This window comes from Diuraphis noxia, unplaced genomic scaffold (assembly GCF_037042655.1).
Source record: "Diuraphis noxia isolate RWA-SAM2 unplaced genomic scaffold, SU_Dnox_SAM2 contig0004, whole genome shotgun sequence".
In the NCBI taxonomy this organism is placed as follows: domain Eukaryota; kingdom Metazoa; phylum Arthropoda; class Insecta; order Hemiptera; family Aphididae; genus Diuraphis; species Diuraphis noxia.
Genome location: NW_028301714.1, coordinates 50,587,289 through 50,604,806, shown reverse-complemented (window position 1 = coordinate 50,604,806; position 17,518 = coordinate 50,587,289). Strand labels below are relative to the sequence as shown.

The 17,518-nt window shown below is 28.6% G+C and overlaps 1 protein-coding gene across 3 annotated transcripts; it reads right to left on the bottom strand.

The window, feature by feature from the left end:
• Positions 1-11,303: 11,303 nt before the first annotated feature.
• On the bottom strand, positions 11,304-16,845 carry LOC107167132 (uncharacterized). 3 transcript variants are annotated; one of them, XM_015516039.2, is made up of 11 exons: positions 16,332-16,845; positions 14,908-15,168; positions 14,699-14,840; positions 14,257-14,642; positions 14,060-14,183; positions 13,869-13,966; positions 12,732-12,888; positions 12,501-12,672; positions 12,253-12,421; positions 12,028-12,147; positions 11,304-11,906 (listed from the first exon to the last, which is right to left on the bottom strand). In XM_015516039.2, the coding sequence occupies exons 1-11, from the start codon at positions 16,404-16,406 to the stop codon at positions 11,736-11,738; spliced, it is 1,875 nt and encodes a 624-aa protein (XP_015371525.2). In that variant the 5' UTR covers positions 16,407-16,845; the 3' UTR covers positions 11,304-11,735. The 3 variants fall into 3 exon arrangements, with proteins under 3 accessions (XP_015371525.2, XP_015371524.2, XP_089082845.1); XM_015516038.2 differs by having other exon boundaries at positions 14,908-15,171; positions 16,332-16,844; XM_089226719.1 differs by lacking the exon at positions 16,332-16,845 and adding an exon at positions 15,264-15,290 and having other exon boundaries at positions 14,908-15,171.
• Between the last annotated feature and the right edge of the window lie 673 nt (positions 16,846-17,518).

The following is a 17,518-nucleotide window of genomic DNA, read 5'->3' as shown; positions in this document are numbered from 1 at the left end:
TCACAATAATACTGAAGTATAAATGGTATAACATGAGTATCCTGAAGGGTCATAGAATGGGTGGACTTATTGCCATGACCTACCTACCAAGGGGATGATACCATTTTAAATATTTAGTAGATTTCTTAGTGACTTTTTCCTTTATAACGTTCGTGTATACATTTTACACTGCTGAATAACCTATGGCTATGGTAATTATAGTTCATAAAATACACCATTTGGTCACGAAAATCAATAACTTCGTAACTTATTTAACAAAGAACGTTATAATCTTGTATAATAATAATATATATTATATATATGTAATAAAAATTAAGCTAAACATTGTATAAGACATGTAATAATTACCAAGAATATTTTAGATTTGGAGCTATTGATTTTAATATATTATATTGATTTTTATTTTTATTCCTTAAACCCGTACTTTGAGCAGCAAAGCCAAAAGTGTTACAATATCCTGCTCATTTCCTCCAATATTATACCTGTAACATATTTTTCTTCGAAGCGTCACCAAATATATGTGTATATTTTTAAAAAAATGGGCAAATGACTAATAAGCAACTGATCTGCTATACATTATAAGAGTCTAGAGTACCTCATCATCGAGTATGTCATTGTAATGTGTATGGTAAATTTGAAGTAAATAATTATTCATTGCATACATAAAAACGATTCGGAACGAAGATGATTTGTTAAACTAAATATTACCAATAATTAATTATTTTATTTTATCATCTATATTATTTTTACTACTGTTATAGTACTTAGTAAATTATTATACTATTCATAATACCAATTGGTGATATATAGTAGGTATAAATGGATAATAATTCAAAATAAATTCAAATATTTCTGTTATGTACTTATGTACAACAATATACCTAAGAATTTCTAATAAATATTTTTTCTATGTCTAAAATCTAACTTTGTCAAAATTATGGTAATATATTTTTTAGATTTCTGGGTTTCAATAAGAACTACCCAAGAGAAACCTTGTCTTAAATTTTCAAGATTAAGATATAAAAATTTAAGATTTTATAGATTTTTGACTGCAAAATAGTTTGCAAAATGTTCGTGATTTTGTAAATATTTACATCATTGCAAAATTGCTCAGAATCTTAAATGTATAAAATCTACAAAACACTCTGTTGTTTAGGTTCGAAAAAATGATTTTGAACGTCACTATAATATTCACTCAGTCTCATATTATAAATCTATTCACTAGTTCACCTATACCTACATGATTTGAAATTGTCATATTATACGTTAAGCCGAGCGAAGCAGACTATACTCAACATCTATTTTTAAGGATAGTTTATGTTTAGGGCCTGAAAATTTTAAGCTTTACAGTAATTTTTTAGAATCTTTAGTGCATTTTATTCATTTTTCTACTTTTTTAGATACATTTGTATTTTTCCTGTTAAAAGTTACACTTTATCGTAACACATTCAGATTTCATTAGTTTGTAGATTATCGACGTTCATCAATCTTTATCGTTTGTTGTTTCGATAAACGATTATTCGACACATCCTGTGCTAGGCAAGAAACATGGTTATTGGTAGCATTTTATTATTGTAAACATTTTGTTGCAGTTAAAAATATAACCATGAAACTGGAAAAAAATGATGCGAATTCCATTGAAAAAGTGATTGATTTGATCGCCGATCCAGATTTAGAATTAAATTTAGTTTATATCAAATAAATTTTGGATCACTACCAAATTTAATCACACGATTAGAATCGCCAAAAATATGCCTTGGCGATTCTATAGTAGTTGTAGAAAAATAAAAAATAAAATTCAATTAGCATGAAATATAGTTGGGCACGAAATTCATAAATTTAAAACTGTTTTAGAAAAAAATAGTGGTTATTAAACAATGTAGATCGTTTTAAAAATATTAGAAGGACAAGAAGTGACAAAAGGAGGATTGATAGATAATAATATGAATGCAGGAGGTATCACTTTTTTCAATTACATCTGTGGAAGTCATAAGAAGTTTTTCAGCCTACAAAACTTTATTATCAGAATACACCGATCTATTTTATTTCAAAATATTAAACACACTTTAATTGTTCAGCATACGTGTTCATTTAACACATTTATTGTTCAAAAGTATTTAAGTGAATTCAATTTTAATTGTTTAAGCAATAGAAACATATTTAATGTATATAAAAATTTTATTAATTATAATTATTAATTACAATTTATGATACATGAATTCTATAATCATAATGTCATTTTTTGTTGTGTGCATTTTTTAAAGATTTTTAGATCATCAAGTTCCGGGCCCTAAATTATTATGTATTTATGTTATATCATTATGTTCATATGGTTATCACTTAACCATCTTAATTAGATAGATTGAACTATGTTTGCGTAGAAACGCAGATATATGTATGCAAGTGTTTAAATAAGTTCGTGATATAAATAGCTAAATAATTGTCCAAATATTTTGAAAATTAATTATGTATATAAACTAATAATATATTATGTAACGATGAAAGATTTTAAGTTTCTACAATTTATATTTTGAATTTTTTTTTCTTTTTATGATGAATTGAAAAAAATTGAACAAACGTTTAATGCAAAAAATGTTTAAAAAAGTATTGTAAATAAGTATTTAAGTTTTTATTTTTGATATAAAAAAACATTTTATTAATTCAAATAAAAAAAAGCTATTGACATAGAATAACTCATTTCACATTAGTTACATCACATATAAAACTTTTAACCAAAACGTTATTAATTATTATAGCTCAACAGTTATAATATAAAATGTTAGTATTAAAATTCAACAGTTACCACAGTGAATATATTATAGTTATAGTTTTATAGTGAATAATTATAATAATAAAATGGTATTTAAATATAATATATTATATTATATTAATAATCATAAAATCTAAAATAAATTAAAAGTGTAGGTTCTAGTAGACAGTGGTAGAAATAACGTAAGTATTTCTAATGAGTAATGATGTTATGATATTAGGTAATAATGAGAAAGAAATAGTAATAAGTAAATTAATTAACGCAAGAAGCTTTTAAAGCCATGTAGATGGTATTGAACTATTGTTTAGGTAATATGATTTTACCATAGGAGTCAGAACCATTGGAGTAAGGTGGTTTTGCCTCGATAACTGCAGGAGAGTTGAGATAGAATAACATGTCATGTGTTTTTTATTAGAATTTCGGAATGTAGTAATGTAACTGATTATTTGTACATCGTTTGAGGATAGTTTTATACATTAGACAGCCATTGTAATAAGAAAAAGTTATAGATAACTAAAAAAAAAATGTGAAAATATTAAATGTCCAGTGTCCACATCAACGTTCTGAATAATAAAAGAATCGATTTTGTCGAAAGCGGACTTAATTGCTTCTCGTTAACGCTTTTTGTTTTATAGGTTTTTCACAATTATTAAAACTGAGAAAGTAAATACTGAGAATTACTTAATTTTGAACTCTAAATTACCAACCAGATCAAATTTTCTACCATAAACATTAAACAACAATAAAAGTTGATCATAGAAGCATATTATGTTCTGCTCTAAACCGTATACTGACCTATATAAAAAAATGTTTAAAGACACGCATCACTGTAAAACAAATACATTCTTCGCTTTACTCAGAATCTTAAATATATATATACAAGATACAACTATGGCTGTTCCACCAAACGATTCCCGTAACAATAATAAACAATATTTGTAAAAAATGTATATATTAAATTATACTATATTTTATACCAATTATAATAGTAATATTAGTAATATGTAACCAATAGCAACCATTTAAATAAACGTGTTTTTTGTGTGAATGTGTTGAAAAATATTCCTAAGCTACCCGTAAGTTAAAAAAATGAACTATAAATTTCCTCCAAATGTTAGTTAATCTATTGATAAATCAATGAAAATATGTAATGTACATAAAAAACTAAATATAACTCAAACTGTATTTATCTATTTAATTATTATTTATCCAGCTCAAAGATATATTCATGTTTAAATACTAATTTCGACTATAATTTCTTCTAAATTACTATTATAGCGAGAACCATTTCCAAATCGGTCAAGCCATTTGCAAGTGACACGATTATTAACTTATAGTATTTATTTTTATTTATACAGTCATACGATCACGATCTTAGTTATTAATAACAACTTGTACTAAAGAATAAGTGAAGATAAAGAAATATACTATACATAACTTACTGAATTACTAATATAATATACTTTTTCAAAATTTCTAGTTAGTTGTCTTATATTGACTCTAGTTGTTTGTATTTTATAATAATTTAATATTTTTTTATACATATAATATATTGTTTTAATTAAATATGTATTGTGAATGAAGCATTCACAGTTCTATAGAATCAAAATGTCTTATAGATTCAACTTGGAATAGAACTTCGGTTTAAAAAATATTTACAAATCAAAATTAATATACTATAGACACTATATTTGAGTAAAAAAATTGGGTTGAAGTGCTGACTAACCTAATCCTTTAAAGATAAGACATGCTCACAGCATACTACCACTATGTTTGTAATTGTAATCACGCTAGTTGATAATAATTAAGAATTATGGACTTAAGTTGAATCTCACCCAGATAAGATATCAGAAAATGTCTACATTGTTAAGAAGATTTATCATTTAGTTAGTTGAAATTAAGACATTTGATAAAATGGAAAATGTCAACAGGTACCTATTCGATTTAAATATTGCTGTTGTCAATTAAAATAATGTATAATATAATTAACTGTTTCATTAAAACATAATATAAAAATCAATTATCAATTCATTTTACTTAACCAAAGTATTTTCACAGCCCCAGTGTAGGTTAGGTTAAGTATATATTCAGATATTCTTATCTATAATAATTATGTGATTTACTTATTATTATTATCAAATAATGAAGAGCTAAAATTCAATATTATTGTGTGTGTAAAATAACTTTCTATGTAAGTAGTTTTATTTCACAAATCATCAAAATGCATAAAGTTTATTGATATTCGGTTACATCCAATCAATTTAAATTCTCTAACTCCTAGATAGTTTTGATTTAAATATTAATTATACTTTGATACTACAACCTCTTTTTTTAATCAACCCAGAAACAAAGTATGTATACCTAGAAGAATGATATTGAAATTGTGAATTACAGATTTGAGAAGTGTGTTATAGTAAATAAGAATATACCTAAACAAAAAGTAGCTGAAATTATCAAGTCCATCCATTTAAAAAAAAAAAAAAAAACAATAGTACCTATGAAGGTGCTTTTCTGAAATCAAATTCAAGAATCAGTCTTGAATCAATTACATTTTAAAATCAAATATGATTTTCCCGATTTTAAGTTGAGAGGGCGCTAACGGTTTTTATACATTTAGCTTAGTCACAGGCCCTGACTTACCCTTTCACAGTTTATATACGTATAATTAATTTTATGGCGCTTTCCAGAAGTTATCGTTTTTACATTGATTTCCAAACCAGTCGGAGTTCGCCGATTCTCTCGTTCATTCTAATTTCCGACTAGTGACCGTGATCACCATCCTGCCCATGATTCAACCATGTAGGAGGAATAAAGAACGTTGGTCAGTTGCAGTAGTTGCACCTACACCATTTTGTAAAATATTCTGTAAATCTCTTCCACTTCTTCTAGTTGAAGCATCTTCACATAGTTCAAATATAAGTCTTCAAGAACCAGACCACATCGTATTTCGACCATTACTGGATAAATGTTCGGACAATACGAGGTATGTTCCATAGTGTCCGCAATAAAAGGGTAGGCAGCATCGGGATTAAACATCATGTCTTTGGTCGTAGACATCCGATGCCATTAATTGATGGTCTCATTCCGGTCAGTGATTTTTATCTTGGCTTGAGAGAGTAAATGAGTACCGTGAAACGTTCCCTAAGTCCAAACCAATTGTATCCTTAATTCTCTCTGACATAAATAGATTACCTTGATATATACCCATCAGCAGGAGTGATGCATCATACGAGACAGTCCTGTTAGACGTGTATAACTCTGAGGGCACAGCTGACCTCTGGGGTCTGATAGTATAATGGTCTTGGTGAATGCAACTGCGGTGTTGAGTGTTGACCCACACCATCATGGCGGTGTTACATCAAAATATATCCTATAGATTAAAATATTAAATCAATTTAGTTGTTTCGTAATTCATTTATAATTTAACCATAAAAAGAGTTTGGCATAATTCAGGAATCACTCTGTATAGTGTACAACAGGAGTGCCCAACCCGCGGCCCGCGGAAGTATTCCAACCGGCCCGAGACCATTGTATAAAAATTAAAAATTTGTATAGGACATAGGTGTAAAAAATAAAAATTATAATTTATAAAGAATTTTATTTTAATAAGCTTTTAAGAGTTAAAAAATATCTTAGAATTTTTAATTTTAATATAAAAAAAATGTATTAGATTTTATAATATTAATAGAAATATATTAGTGTGAAATTTGGGCTTGTTTTTCTTTAACCAATTTTTTAATATTTGAAATGAAATGTGAAACTCCAATTCTTAATAAGAAGTGTAAGTGTTCATCAGTCAAACGAGATATTTCTGAACATTTTGCGGAATTCATGTGTGAAAACGTTTGTACACAAATATAAGTAGAACCAAATAATGTAAATATACGCTTTAATTTTTTCTTTTTTTTTGGAAAATCATCAGGAAAGGTCTTATTAAAATGAATTAAATCTGTGTTTTTATCTGTGACATCTTAATATAAATCTTTCAAATGATTATTTGTTTTTAAATCAATAAGTTCAAGTTGAACAGTCCCTAATATATCTACTGTACATTTTATCGAAATTAAAAAAAAAAAATAAAAAACCGTGAAGTATATTGTATATACGACCCGCAGTCGTATAATTATAAATTTCGAATGTGATAGCCCGCAAGTTGAAAAAGGTTGGACACGCCTGGTGTACAAATTACACCGGAAGATTCGTCAAATTAAATATTAATGATTCAAAATACAAAATTCATTTTATATAGAACTCTTAGCTTTCGTGTAACTAATTCCTAATCCAAAAAATATAAAACTAATAATGTAAGATAAGTAGAGTTTAAGATGTGTCGTATGTAATAGTATATTATTTTCATTTTGTACATTTTTATCCATTTAAATATTATTTGGTTATAATTGATTTTTATTTTAAGCTTTTATCGGCAAAATTATTATCGTTAGTAAAAATGTATTTATCTATATATTGTAAAATGAGAATACGCATATTTTGGTACGGTTATACAAAAACGTTTATTTTAAATTTATTTTAATAAACTAACATGTTTACTTTCAATCTAATAATCCATAACACCAAAAACTCGTATTTATATTATCGTGACGTACAGAAAAACATTAATAAATTTAAAAATATATAAATTAGATACTTAATAATGAAATATTTATGTAGGTATTTCTATTAAGTATTTATTTGATTTTAAGTAATATAATTGATTTACAAATAAAAATCGATACCATACTTATTATTAATTTATTATTCATACATAACCTTTTTTTTTTCCGTTTAAACAGACAGCACAGGAGAATCTGTATGAACACTACTACTCCTCATTCATACATAACCTGATATCATGCAGAACTTAATAATCTACATACACACAGTCATACAGTATATGTGTGTAATAAATTGAAATTAAATAGAATACTTGTTTTAAATAGGTAATAAAAAAGTATTATATGAATTCACAATATCTTTTTTAGAATTTAGAATATTAGGTAATTAATATTTTTAATACCAAAATCTATCGAGATGAAAAATATTATCATAGTAGGTATACTTTAAAATACCCAGTTCATAAATAATACTAATATAAAAATGTATGCTGTAACTATAATTAGGTAACTATACTAACAAAAATAATTAAAAAATAAATTAGGTATCTGAGAGTTATAGTGAATAATTCAAATACTATTTGTTCACTGCTAAATTTGTAATATTTGCAGAACATTTTTTAACAGCATTTTACTTTTATCCAAAGAATAAAAGGATTTAAATAATGTTTTACAGATTTTCACATGATTATTTTGAAATTATTTTTGTCTAAACTAAAATTTATTTTACATATTCTCAAATTTCGTTTAAATGAAATTTATAAAATATTTTGTCTTTTTTATCAATTTCCACAGAGCTGAACTATGTAAAAACGATAATTTAATTAATTCCGTGACCCATTACCGTTATTCTATTAAAGTACTTCGACCTTGTAAATTGAAGTTAAAAGCACTCATCATTGTTCAACAGGTAGGTAATATGTTTTTGATTCGTTTTTTTTTTTATATTGAAAATAAAATATAAATATATCATACTATCTAATACGGATTAAATATGATATATTTTTAGCCATCACTTGAAACTATTTAAGTATTCAATTTTTTTGTCTAGCTCTATTATAATTTATCTCATCAAACTATTTTTGTAACATGATTTTTTTTTTTTTTGGAATATATTATACAATCTTTAATAGTATTTATAATAATAAGCATATATGTGCGTAATCTATTTTACAAGGACCTGAAGATATCAGGAGATAAGTCACCCAACAGTAACACTCAGATACGATCGACTATATTATTATCTATATTATATATATATACATATATTACTTACACGGCTACACAGTACACATTAGTTTTTTTTTTAACTGTGTTATAATTGAGTAAAGTCACAACACCAGCACCTTTTAAGCATTCTCGATAAAACCTAACCACGAATGTTAACTGAATTATTAAGTACAAAAATAAGTGGTTTCGGATGGTTCACGATACGGCAGCGGAATGTGGCTACTTCGGCGACAATCTGTATACCAAGATCTGTGTGTAGACGTGCCGTGTGCGTATAATTCGTTACGTAGAAGGATGCGTTAGTCATTATAAGAAGAGAAATAGATTGAAACGTTTGTATTTTAAAACTGTTGGACTTTTTTGCTACTCCCCATATTTGGACACCATAAGTTCAAATAGACTTCAGGAGAGTTTTGTAAAGCAACAATTTGTTTTAGATTCTGAGCGGAGCGAAGAATGTATTGATTTTACAATGATGTCTTTTTTAGATTCTGAGCGGAGCGATGAATTTATTGAATTTACCATGATATGTGTTTTTATTTTTGCGTCTGTCATCACGTTTTGGGCAGTAAAAGTTCTTCTATTTTTGACTTCAGTACCTCGTTCGATCAGAAAGTCAATCTAGTTTTTACATTGGGGGGGTCAAAGGTCAAAATTTCTCAATATTTTTCTAAATAATCGGGATAAACAAATTAAAAATTAAGGGGAAAACGGCAAATTTTACGCACAATCAGTTTTCGACAAAATCGATTTTGGTTTTTGATATAACTTTAAAACAAAGGACCATAGATACATGAAATTTTCACCGAATGTTTATCTAAGTATATTCTATCCACCGTGCAATTTTCAAAAATTTTTGACATAAGTTGAACTATTTATAGGTATTTGCAATTTTCGATCATTATTAGTTTTTTTTAAATTAATATCGATGAAAATTTATCTATTTACTGACATTTTAATTTTTCAACTTTTTTAGTTTTTTTTTCTATAAATATCGATAAAAATTTATTTGTTGGGTAGAAAAGCTTGAAAATTTAATACAAGGCTTCTAACAGATTGTTACAATAGCAGTTGTAAAATAAAATAAATATATAGTCACAATTTTTTTTTATAAGCATTCAATGTTTGAATTTTGACAACATACGTAAAAATCACGAAAATCACGAAAATTCGTAAATTATTTTAAGTTAGAAATTCATAAAAAATTTTCTTTTTAAATCTAAGATTTGAAAAATTCTGATAATCTCTAATACATCCTAGAGAGAGAAAGAGGCGGGATAATCCCTTGCCTAAGAGAAACAGTTATAAGAGAAGACTTCTCGTTTTTTATTTTTATTTTCCATTTGGTATAGGTAGGTACTTATCATTCTACCATGTCAATGAGGTGACAATACGAGCATTACAAGCCAATTTTAAATATTTAAAGTGAGCACGAAATTTTGTTTGTTGAATACAAAATTTAAAAGTTATCCTAAAATTGTTTTCCAATTATTCCCAATTTACGATGTTTAAAGTCATAACTATATGCCACTAACTATTTATTACTTATCACGTGAAAGACAACAATTTATGAAGAAAGTAATATTTTAAAATATGTAAGCTAATAACCTTAGTTGTTGAGGCTTTAAAGTAACAAAAAAAAAAAAAAAATTTATGAAGATATTTTGATTAATTTATTAATAAAAATGAACTTGAGTTATCGGCAAAAATAATGTACGCTTACTTTGAACTAGCTATCCATTCTGTAACATTTAGTTGTTTTTCCATATACAATAAGTGAAATATATCATTTTCTCTAATGGTGTAGAATTTTCTAATTCTACAATGCGTACTAACATAGCTAAAACCAATTTTTTTGAATCATTAGTCCATTCTAAATTTTCCAAGTCCTATAATATATTTAAATTAGTTAATGTTTTAAAGCAAGTACATTAACACAATGTCATATTGTGGTATACTTATATTATTCTCTACTTACAATATCAGTTTGAAATTGGATATAAATCAATGGAGGGAATTTTAGAATCGGTAAAAGGACTAAATGGTCTGTCTTGTGTCTGAGAAATTTTTGAAATACCAAGGAAGATAATTTTCATAATAAGATTCACTTTATCACCATAAACTACAATCATTTTATTTAATACTTAATATTCACAAAGTAATCTTCTACAATATTGATATATTATTATATTTTAATGTAATGTAACAAAAGCTCATTCCTTCAGTGGACAAAATAAGTTGAATTATAGTAATTATTATTGAATAAAATTATACATTCAAACAGGACTCTCTAAGTTGTGGCAGGCAATTTGGATGTATCAATAAAAATGATTAAGTATTCTATTAACTATTTAATTTCATTAACAATATTTAAATTTGTTTAATTAATATTTATCAAGTATCGCACTTCTATAAGCTTATAATTTACTGTAAGAATTCAAAATTTTCATGTTTAATATATTTAAAATAATCATTTTAACTCATGAATGTTGTATGATGCATTATTTACATTTTCTGTGCTTTGTTATCATTTATATTACATTATGATCTGAACTCTATTGTGTGATTAAATTTGTGAGAATAAATTAGAATCAAATTACAAGTATCTAGATTAAGACATTTATAATATTTGTAGATCAATAACTGTCTTGATAAAACCTTACCTAATGACAATTAGAATAAATGAAATAGTATTATTTTGTCAAGTAGTTTATTTTACATCTTAGCGTATATTCATAAAATTATGTTTAGTTATAATGTAAAATGTACAAAATATGTATAAAACATTTTGGAAGGTAACAATAATTATATAGGTTCACACAAGTTTCACAATAATATAATATCAAATAATTTGTATATGGCTTATGCTCAACATTTACCATGTATAAAATGAAACATCTAATAAGTTGTATAAATTAATGAATAAATAAAATATTAATATATAAAATAACTATAGATTGATAACATAATATCAATCCCAAAAAATAACAGTACACAATAATAGCAAATTATTAACATAATAATAAGTTATGAACAAATAAATCAACTCATAGAAACTACATTCGTCAAATACATAAAAAGAAAATCATTACACCTAGGTAACGGTAAAATATATTTAAAAAATATTACACATTTTCATCATGTAAAATAATCATTTTATTTTCACAAGAAGAGGAACTATCATCATCCTGTTCTAAAATAATGTTATTCATGTTATGATGTTTGGTTGCCATGTTATCCATTTCATCATCCACTTCTGAATCTTGTTTTAAGCCAACTACAATGTTATTACCTTCCTGTAAAAATAATTAATGAACTATTTAATAATATAATATACATAATATTAGTCGAGAAAGATATTTCTAGTTCTCATTTAATTCCTAATTTTTAATTATTAAACAAAACATTTATTCATACCATTATTTTTTGTTTCAAGTGAGTTCTAACATGTTTTTGTAAGTGGTCACTACGCATAAACCGTTTAGGACATTCATTACACTGAAACCTCTTCTCTCCTGTATGTGTTCTATTATGTCTCTATAATATACAAATATTACAAACATTTTGTTAACAAGTAAATATTTATACATAGGTGTTCATAAAAAACTAAAAACTAAAATAGTATAATTAATAATTTTATACCTGAAGTTCATCTGATCTAGTAAATCGTTTACCACAGTGTTGCCAGTTACAAATAAAAGGTCGTTCACCTGTGTGCCATCTAAGATGAGCACGTAAATGAGATGTTTTTCCATACATTTTATTACATCCTGGCACATGACAAATATGTACCCTTTTGCCAGCACCATTTCTATAAACAAGATAACTATTATAAACACTCAGAAATAAAATTTATCTTTTAAAAATAATAATAATTATAATCTAAATACCGTTTTTCACCATCACAACAATTGGGGCATGTGCATGCTACTCTTCTTGTTCGTGGTTTTTCCTCACCCGGAGAATCATATTCAGTTACTGAACTCCCATCCTGGAACATTGTTCCAGCAATTGGAATAATTTGCCATTTTTGATCCATATTTTCTAATTGTTGCCCAGTAGCTACAAAAAAATATTTATTTATAATGATTTAATTAATTCATACATATTGAAACACTTACTAGCATTGATAACTTGTATGTTTTGTAGACCCGGTGGTAATGTTTGAGTGGCATTAGATGTGCTTTGTCCACCAAGAGAAGTAATGATTTGTACAGTTCCAATTCCTGGTATATTTACAGTTTGTGGTTGATTTGTGTTTTGAGTAGTTGCTGGTAACTATTGAAATAAACATAATAGATTAAATTATTATACTTACATTATAATTTAAATGGGAAAGTTTTTTATCTAAAAAATGTATTTTACTTATCAAATATGTTAAGTGTTAACACTTATATTGTCAGTCTTTGTTTTACAAGTGCATAACCCAACAAATTTACGCTTAGCAGGTCATGTAGTACTTTATTAGTTTAAAAGCTTGAGTGAGTTGACCTATCATGAAAGACAATGGTATGAATATTATCTGTGTTTGTATATGGGTATTTTTACAATTGTTCAAGTTTTTAGCAAGTATTATGTATATAATATAGTATAAATTGAAAATTTTATTAAATTTTGAAATCATAATTCACTTAAAAACTAAGTTATCGTAAAAATCTTACAAACACGGATAATGCTCTTAATATCCAGTTTTATAAGTAGTCGATCCATTCTAATTTTTAAACTAAAGAAGCTATGCAAGATTTGCAACGTTTATATTTTCTATGTTATGCACTTGTAAGACAGAAACAACAAAAACCAGAGTTTACGTCTTCTAATATATTTTCAATATGCATATGAATAAACAATTGATATTAAAATTAAAGAAAAATTTATAAAAATAGGTACTTAGCAGTAACACTTTAAACATTTTTTTAACCCTTTCACTGCTGACCACTTAAATCTAAAGCACCTGCTGTGTGCTGACTATATTTCATAAATTATTCAAATGATTTTGGTACCCTATAAGGATAGACCTATGCTCAATGAATCAGATAACAGATGAAGTTTTTGTGATACACTTTTGATTTTTCTTCCATTAAATAGACAATACAAAAATCTATAGTCTGTACATTTATTCTTCTACGGCTTGTCAAATAATTTAAATTGATAAAAACGTGTATACACGTCCACAACACACAGGTCAGGTGCTTTGCTTAGACGTGTATACACATCCACAGCAGTGAAATGGTTAATTTCATAGTAAATAAAAATTGTACCTGAACAACATTATTTCCTCTAATAGTAACACCATTATTGTTTTGTAAAAACTGAGGAAGGTTGTTTGCTGGTATTACTGTTAATTGTTGAGGATTATCTAAACAAATAAGTTTGGTTAAAAAAAATTTATATTTCTTTTTTTACTAGTAAAATAATTAAATTAATTAGTTTAATTGTTATTAATCCTTACTTCCAAGAGTTAGTTGTTGAGGAATTAGTTGTAAAGTTTGTCCCGACTGGGTTTGAATTGTCACAGGTTGTGGTTGTGGGCTATTTTCATTACTACTCGAAGATGAATTTGGTGATGAGTTTGTCTGAATAAAATGTTTGACATTAAATAAAAATAACTTAATGCCAAATACTAATTAAAAGAAAGTATTTACTTACATGCATAACATTAGGTGAAGTAGCTGGAGTTGTTGCATTTTGATACTGATTATTTGCACTGGATGTATTCACTAACTGTATTTGTTGGCCATTACCAATTGGTGATGCTAATTGCACGGTCTGTATCTGACCATTACTATTAACTATTTGTGCCATTTGAGGTGATTGGGTCATTTGGGCCAATTGAGGGATTTGCATCAATTGGCCTTGATTACCTTGAATGATATTTGGTAAAGATGAAGCAAAAGATGATATAGGAAGATGCAACGTCTGGTATATAGTCTGACCATTAGACGTTATAGGCACTTGAACAGGTATAGTTTGCTGAACAGAAGGCAACTGTACTACTTGTGGCATGTTTGATTGACGTACAGAAATATTTTGCCCTGAAATATTGATTTTGAATAATATGCACATGTAAATGATTATCTATTTTACAAACCTGATTGAAGCTGTATCGTTTGCAATGGCCGTACTATCTGTCCTGTAGGTGTAAATATAGTAGGTGCCCCTTGGCCATTATTAGAATTTGTAGGAATGAACAGTGCTTCTTGTCCATCAACCGTTATTGTTTGATTATTTTGCTGTTATGACAATAAGACAAGTTAAAAAAGGTTGAACACAGAAATTTTAAGACTGTTATCAATCTACCTGAATAAATTGACCAGGTAATCCCTGAACAGAAAATATTGGTTGTATTGTGGTGCCGTTTGAAGTTATAGTTTTGATACCCTGATTTTGTTGGTTCTGTGTCAATTGTTGTACTTGCTGCATAGGTAATAAATTTTGCAGATTGGCTAAAGTAATAATTTGAGGTTGGCCATTGTGCATTTGTATTATAGTCGGCTGTTGGTCTTGTTGTTGTTGTTGCTGGTGTTGTTGTTGTTGCTGTTGTTGCTGTTGCTGTTGCTGCTGCTGTAACATGATTATATTTTTATTTATATATGTTTATATATGCATAATGATTTATATAAATTAGTTTTAGACATTTTAGTGTACAATATTACCATAAAATACATGATACAAAGAGAAAGTAGTTGTGGACATCAGTTATGTGCATGGCAGTATATATTATGCATTATGACACTAATTTAACACATTTAAGATGACATACATAGGTAGGAACCTACTATTTTTTAAATCGATAGAAGACATATCTATCAATCTGTCAGAAGTCATCAAATAATGGTTTGAATTGCATATAGAGGACTACATATTTATGCTGATCTTATTGTATCATAATCACATGCTTGACTAATAGCTGTTGAATAATGATTAAATGATACACAAAAACATTTAAAGAAGCAACCATTCAAACTGCATTTTGTTTGATTTATTTAAAACCGGTTTAATTGGACACATTGCGATCAATTTGATTAACTATATGGGAACGACGGCAAGATTAAATGCATTGATTTGAAAATTTTCAGAAATATGTTGAACAGGAAGATAATAAACCCTCACATGAGACATTCGGGTCCAAGTTACATTGACGTAAGTAAATGCAAAAAATATATTAATCATCAGCGTAGAAGGGCTTAAGTTTTGGATTCACCGCTTGACCCTGTAGTCTAGTCCGGTCATCCGTTGCGATTCTAAATCCCAATTCACAATATGTTCACCACTGAGATGGGTGTAAGGAAGGATAGAGCTTGGCTCTTGGTGGGGGATGCACGCGGAGTGTACAACTTTTCGTTACATCCTTTAATATCGCCCCTCCGCCCATTTTCCCAACCCCGCGGCACGTCTGCGGCGACGAAGAATGACTCCTCCCCCCCATTAATGTCACGCGTAAGCACGCACACGCACAACCGCTCACACACACCTAACACATACCCATACACTCGACACTCGAACGAGCGTGGTACTGAAACGACCACCAACGCATGGATTTGGCGCGTTTTCGCACGGAAAAGATATTTTCCAGTTAATGTCGTAGTCGAATAGAAAAAAAAAATGGTCTCGACAATCGACAGCGGTTACGAGTCTTACTAAACACCATCGACATTCCCCCCCCCCCCACTTTAATTATCACTGGATACTAATCGCAGTCCATAAGTGATGACGGGCCTCACCTTCACGTCTTTATCGTCATCGGTTTCACTCATGGACTCCTTGATGTCGTCGTCCTGATGATCGTCCGCGTCCATCGTAACTGGAGGAGCCGTCACCGTTCGTCTGGTTTTAATGCGAAACGTGCGACGAATAAATATCAAAATGTATTAATTAATTGTGTAATTAATTTTTAGCGGCGGTGACTACCGAGTACCGACGAGACGACTAAATAATAGTAAATACGAGTAACATCGCGATAGGTGACCGCCTTACTACATAACACAAATGTTGAAGTCGTCTCCCGCGAGTACAACGCGAACACGGTGTAAACAAAATATTATACACACGACGATAAGCCGCGTTCGCAATACGAAAATAATTCCCAATACTAATTAAATGCAATAATAACAACAACAAAAAAAAAAACTAATCACAACAACAACAACGAGAAAACAGCGCGTGAACGTTATGAGGCGGTGTCGAAAAGCGGAGCCAGATATTGCGGACCAAGCCCAAATGTCCCCGATTGGCAGTAGGCCTCGCTCGCCCTACCCTACCGCCCGGGACCAGCACACACAAAAGGCGGCCGCTACGATAATAGAATGTTACGGTATTTATTGTGCACAGGCCAAAGTGTAAGAAAAACTTGAAAAAATTCTTTAGAAATTCACAAACAACTTTATTTGCAATGTAGCGTCATCTTTTCATGACCATAAATAATGGTCCACATTTGGATTTTACATCCCATTGTCCCTAAGACACGAGAAAATCAAAAATGTCGAGCGTACTATATGTACACCTGGTTTCTAAAACTGAGTTGGTAAGCCTGTACCGCACGAACGCATTCGACGTCGTCTTTTCACCGAGCGACAAACAATACTGTGCCCGCCGGCCTAGCCGCCGCCCAGACATTGGTTCTCAGATCAGCGCTCAAATCGTTACTTTTTTGTACCTATTTGTTCACATTTGTGAAAAGTTTTGCGAAATTTCGATCTTCGATCTTACCATAGTTTATAAATCTCTGAATCATGGTAAAGAACGAATTTGTGCAACTCACGACATTTTAAAACTTCGATCTCTGCCTAATAGTCCACATTTGAGCCATTATGCTCATTGGCCGTTGATCGTGTTAATAGTATAGCCACTTTTTGTTGCGACAACTTGTAACACGTTTATTATCATGCATCATAATATAATTAATTCTTAT